Source organism: Physella acuta, unplaced genomic scaffold (genome assembly GCF_028476545.2).
Source record: "Physella acuta isolate Inbredline_101_S28 unplaced genomic scaffold, ASM2847654v3 ptg002333l, whole genome shotgun sequence".
Classification (NCBI taxonomy): domain Eukaryota; kingdom Metazoa; phylum Mollusca; class Gastropoda; family Physidae; genus Physella; species Physella acuta.
Window position 1 is genome coordinate 16,122 of NW_026733828.1, and position 6,121 is coordinate 22,242.

Sequence of the window (6,121 nt, forward strand, 5' to 3'; positions counted from 1 at the left end):
TAACAACAGCAGTAACACAAAAGCAATAACGACATCAATAACAACTACAGTAACACAACACCAATAACACAACAGCAGTAACAACAATAATAACACAACATCAGTAACACATCAGCAGTAACACAACAGTTATCGACGCAGTAACTAAGGCTGCCTGATATCGTTGGCAAGTTTTTGCCAGAAAACCCTCAAGTCCCTGTTGCTGCTGTTGTTGCTGGGGTAGGTGATGTAGGTGTTGCTGCGGATATGGTAGAGCAGCTCGTGGCCCAGCTCGCCGACTGGGATAGATTCCTTCAGGAGGAACAGTAGCACCCGTCGCCCCGTGTGTACCGACTCCATGTTGGCCATCTGGGGAGAGAGATACAAAGGCAGGGCTAAGCGCGTACCAACACAAGTATTTTGTGACCGTCAAAGTCTAAAGGTAGATCTAGAAAACAAAAAATTAGTTGATGAAATGTTTTTAAAGGTTAGTAGATCCCAGAGCTATACCAGCGGGAGTGTAAACTCCTAGTAGGTTCAACCAAGCTGGGAAGGTCTGCGCGGGTAGGGGTCAGACCAAAGCCAACACCCTGGTCCTCCAGGTTGGGGGTTGAGCATAATGTCAGCAACCTTATCTCGTAAAAAAATATACCGCTACAGAAACTGCAAGTACACAAACCCAACATCAACTTGGTGATGAGATTTTAAACCATCCTCTCTCATCAAACATCCCCGATATACCACCTGCAAATCACCTAAAAAGGAGGGGGTGGGCCGGCCAAGGAAAACATGGAAGAGAATGGTTGAGGAGGAGGCGAAAACAGCTGGGCTCTCATGGGCACAGATTAGAGGAGCAGCCCAAAACCGAGTCCGCTGGATATGTGTGGTTGCAGCCCTTTGCTCCCCAGGGGCCGCAAAGGAGGGATGATGATGAGATCCCATTTGCAGCAAGGGGGTGGGGGTGTCATTTCTACATGAGGACAGGGGGGATGGTGTGGAAAATGTAGCAATTTCAAGATGGCAAAACTGGTGTGATTATCGTAACACTTTCTTCTAAATGGCGGTGTTGTTTTTTATTGGTAAAGCTACAATGTTGTTGAGAGTTCTATGACAGAGGCGGAGCGAGGGCGGGGCGGGAGGTGCGGTCCGCACCGGTTGACAAAAATTGGGGGGGGGGGGGGGTGACACCAAGGTAAAAAATTGCAAAATTTACAGAAGAAAATGCTTTTTTGCCTGTTCCATTAATGATTAATTTAAGTTAAATAGTCTTTTAAGGAAAAATCGACAATTATAACAAAGGGGTTAGGGTGACACCAAGACATAAACGTGCTAACTATAGAGAAATCAATGCTACATAAAACTATATTTATTAACATACTATAGATAAGCATCATTATTAATACTTTTACGTCTACAGCAATTATGTATGTGGTATATATTTATATTATAGGCCTATGTAGGCCGATACACACACAGACAGTTTTTTTTTGGGGATGGGGGGGGGGGGGGTGACACCACAAAGTGCCGCACTGGGTGACACCCGACCTAGCGACGCCACTGTTCCGTGACCCCGTAATGCCGTCGTCAAGTAAGTCCCCCACGACCCAGCTCACAGGTGCACCTACCTGCAGCTCGTAGTTACACCAGGTGCTCTTGAGCAGGTGTCTAGTGAGCACCACCAAAGTCTTCCTGCTCTCTCGTACGGCCGTGACGATGTTTGAAGCGATGTAGTCCCCCGTCACAAAGTCCCTCCCGTGTATGAGAAGATCCAAGTCGTGCTTCTGTAGTTCTGGTGCAGGAAAATATAGCACAGAAAATGGTGCTGTTTCATACACATTGGTATAAGTCTGCTAAGAAAATAACTCTTCGGATCTGACGATCTATGAAGCAGATCAAGTAGAGTTGATGTTTATGTGGGTTCGCAAAGGGATAGTGTTCAGTACGGCCAGGCTATTTTACTTTTTTTCTTAACCTTAAGACAGGTACTCTTAAGGTCTGCGTGGATTAAGGGACATAGGCGTAGCAATCTATTTAGGGGCGAACAATTTTAGGTTTTTTATAGTCACGCTAGCAAAAAAACGCATTCCCCCCCCCCCCCCCCCTCGCCATCAGGAAAAGTTGGGGGTGCTTTTGTCTGACTGCAATTAATTATAATTTTTGAAACTCTTTTAATTATCTTTATAAAATATTCATTAAATGGGTGCATAAGTTTATCGATGATTTTTAATGCAATGATGTTTTTTTCTCCTCACGATGTGATAATAAAACTAGTTGAATTTCATCAATCTATATATTTTTTTTTCTAACTCAGAACTATACTAATGGCTCGAATTAATATAATTCCTTTTTAAAGTACTTAAGCTATACAAGAAAAACAAAACTAGTTTGGTTAGATTGTGATAAAAACCTGGCATAAGCTCATCCAAAATAAATCTCTCGTCGGCGTATGCGTAGGAGACAAACGCGTCGTGGTTGAAAGTGGTCTCCGCCTCCTTTGGTGTTTTAAATCTGATGTAGGCAACGTAGTAGAGGTAGCGTAGCTTCCACCTAAATCTGGGGGGGGGGGGGGTATACAAGTTTTGAACTAAATGTTGGCAACAAAGTAGAGGTAGCGTAGCTTCCACCTAAATCTGGGGGGGGGGGAGGATATACAAGTTTTAAACTAAATGTAGGCAACGTAGTAGAGGTAGCGTAGCTTCCACCTAAATCTGGAGGGGGGGGGATAAACTTTTACACCAAATGTAGGCAACATAGTATGGGAAGCGTATACTCCACTTAAATCTGGGGGGTATAGTAATTTAAACTTAGTGTAGGTAATATAGTAGAGGTAGTGTAGTTTCCACCTAAAACTATGGGGAGGGGGGGGATAGAAATTTTAAACCTTAGGTAGGCAACATAGTAGAGGTAGCGTAGATTATACTTAAATCTTGGGGTTATAAAAGTTTTAAACCTAAAGTAAGCAGCAAAGTAGCTGTAGCGTAGTTTCCATAGAAATCTGGGAAAATGATATTTTAAACCTAAGGCAGGCAAATAGTAGAGGTAGCGTCATTTCAAGCTTAATCTGATGGGTATACACATTTTAAGCAACAATTTACGTAACATAATAAGGGTAGCGCAGTTGGCGCTCGAACCACCACCATTGATCTCCAAAATGTTGCTGTCTCATGTCAAGTTACAGTTATTGGTGACGGTGCTATCCTGACTATTTCAAAGCTTTTGGTTTCGAAGTTGTAAATTTCATAAAACAACAATGTCACGTTCTTAAAATTGTCATTGGATAGATATAGGTCTGTGTGTGTATATATATATATATATCTATATATATATCTATCTATATCTATATATATATATATATATATATATATATATATATATATATATATATATATATATATATATATATATATATATATATATATATATATATATATATATATATATATATATATATACTGCTCGCCACAGACGGACACGTCTCAATGAGTTTTCGAGACTGGAAAATTCGCCCATAAGACGAGTGTTTATTAATGTAAGAAGATGTAACCATGTAGTACAGGTTATTTATAACTACTGTTGTGAACAGATAAACCTAATGTATTGTGGGTAAAGTATCAAGGTATCAGGTGAGCCATGTTCATTGACCTACCTGTAGATGATGGCAGCAACGACGGCAGCAGCCAGCAGGATGGTGCTGTGTACGGCTATGAGGAAGATGATGTAGTTACTCACGCAGGCTCTGTTCAGTTCCATCAGAGTCTTGTCGTACCCATCCGTGACGTACCTGTAGGACCCATCAGAGTACTGGCACATGTAGTGTGTGAAGTTGGCATCAAACGCCGGAGATTTCTTCATCCATTGGATAAATTCCAAATTATCGCAGTCGCAGTGGATGGGGTTGTAGGACAGATCCACGGTGATGCTGTGCCCGTGGTGGTTGCTGAGGATGTTGATGTGGTTTCGTATTTTGACGGGTAAGCTTGTCAGCTGACAGTGGCTAAGGTTTAGTAACGTCAGGTTGCCCATATGAGAGATATCCGCAGTGAACTGCCACATATTGTTGCTGTGAAGGTTCAAGACCTCTATCCGATCCAGGTTTTTAAAGGTGTTGTTGGGCATGGTGGTTATAAAATTACGAGATAAGTCTAATTTTCTTACATTCCCGAGAGCTTCAAATACTTGAGTGTTCTCGTGAGAACCTTCTAGATACTCACCGATCCGATTATTCGCAAGGGACAAATTCTCTAAACTACTTAGATTTCTAAAGAACATTTTCTCTACTGTGCGAATTGACGTCGATTTTAAATCCAGAAATTTTAAATTAACCAGACCCTCTATCGGTCCTTTAATCACGGGGAAACAGTTACCATTTAGGATTAAGTTTTCTAGAATATTCTTGTTAGTCACGCTTATGTGAGTCAGTAAGTATTGCAAACCAGCATTGTCCATCTTTAACGTTTTCAGCATCGGCGGTATTGTAATCGAGAAATTGTCACTGTTTGAAGATTTCTCTTCAAGTTCCTGTTGTATATAGCGAGTCCTAGACCTCGGCAGTTTATGGACAGATGCCTCGCCATCGACAATTAAAGTCTCTAACTTCCTTAGACGAGACAATTTTCTGACATAAGCTCCGTAAATAAATCTATTTCCACCCACATCTAAATGCGTTAAATTTGCTGGCAGTTTCTGCAGAACACTTTCGGAGACATTGTCAAAGCAATTTTCCCTCGCTTCCAAATAGGTCAGAAATTTGGGCAGATTTGCCACGTATTCATCGGTGATGGTCAAGGATTGAGAAAAACGCGAGACAACGGCGTTGACGTAGAGTTTTTTCAGGTTAGGATTCCACTTCATCTTGATCAAGTTTTCAATCTTGAAATTCCAATTATACGACAGGTCTAGACTCTGGAGATTCGTTAACGTTTTGAAAGTGTCGGGGCTGACTTTAGTTCCATCCAGCCCGCAATCGCTGAGGTTTAGAGCTGTTATTTGGTTGAGATTAGTAAAGGTGGTTTTATTGAGAGCAAGAAGCTGACAGTAACCAGTCCTATACCCAGCCAAGACTAAGGTCTCCAGGGACGTCAAGTTGCTGAATCCTACTCCAAAATATGTGCTTATACCATCAAGGTACAAGGTCTGTAGGTTGGACAACACTGACAGCGCAATATGCGGGTATACTAATGAACTTTTTATTTTTGCGTTTCTCTTACTGTCGTCCAATATCAACACCTTTAATGAGACCAGTGGCTTGAAAACGCCAACCGGAAAGGTACTATTATGGTACTTTAAACAGTTACCGCGTAAGTTTAAGGTTTCGAGTAGACCAAGCCCTTGGAATGAATCTTCACAAAGGACGCTAAGTTTGTTCTCATCTAGTGATAAGTTTCTCAAGCTGGAGTAGTTGCTAAAGACGCCATTTTGGAGAACAGAGATTGAGTTGTTAAATAGAATAAGCGTTGTCATGTCGGTGGGCAGGTTGCTGGGCACAAATTCCAGGTTTTGGTTGGAGCAGTTGCAGGTGTTTGACCTACAACTACACGTGTGTGGGGGGTTCGGGGTCGGCTCATCACGACTGCAGTTGGGTACGTTATAGAGCTGACCTTCGCTCAAACCTTCCCTCATCTCGCTGGTACAGTATTTCTTGTTTGATTCTTCATTAACTATTTTGCTGTCTTTTAACCGGTTGATCCGACTCTTTTCGATCAAAGGTGAATTTGTTTCGTTTCTTACATCATTTTTAACTTTCAGATTCTCCAACTTAAAATCATTGAATGATGAATCTAACACGCATGAACATGTCGATAAGGTAAACAAGAGTAGTTGAAATATTTCGAAGCAATCTTTAGCAGTTTTCATTTTCTACTAAGTGGGAAGTATAACTGTAAAAGGGTGCTTTAATTTTATGAATCCTGGGATTTAAAAAAGTAGGCCTACTCACATAAGTTTCAGTAGTAAAGTTCACTTTCAAACTCGACGGTCTATGGGGCAAGCGAAGTAGAGTTCAGCTGTTTCTGTGACCTCGGCATAAGAAGGGATAGTGTGGTCAGCACTAAGCCCAGCCGCCTTTACTTTCCCTAATGCGAGTTAGGTACCCATCATAGCTGGGTGGGCTCAGAGACGTTCTACTCACTTGATCCCGGATTCG

General features: G+C 41.7%; 1 protein-coding gene across 1 annotated transcript; it reads right to left on the reverse strand.

The window, feature by feature from the left end:
- Window positions 1-5,439, reverse strand: LOC131932975 (toll-like receptor 4). Its single transcript, XM_059289855.1, has 5 exons — window positions 3,626-5,439; window positions 2,592-2,609; window positions 2,387-2,532; window positions 1,605-1,768; window positions 1-348 (listed from the first exon to the last, which is right to left on the reverse strand). Exons 1-5 carry the CDS (start codon window positions 5,437-5,439, stop codon window positions 145-147), a joined length of 2,346 nt encoding a protein of 781 aa, XP_059145838.1. The 3' UTR covers window positions 1-144.
- Window positions 5,440-6,121: the final 682 nt, after the last annotated feature.

Coding starts and splice junctions, on each gene's coding strand:
- LOC131932975 (XM_059289855.1), bottom strand. CDS start 5,439: ATGACAACGCTTATTCTATTTAACAACTCAATCTCTGTTCTCCAAAAT. Junction 1,769..2,386: donor TTTGGATGAGCTTATGCCAG/GTTTTTATCACA, acceptor TTCCTGCACCAG/AACTACAGAAGCACGACTTG. Junction 349..1,604: donor GGTGTAACTACGAGCTGCAG/GTAGGTGCACCT, acceptor CTCTCTCCCCAG/ATGGCCAACATGGAGTCGGT.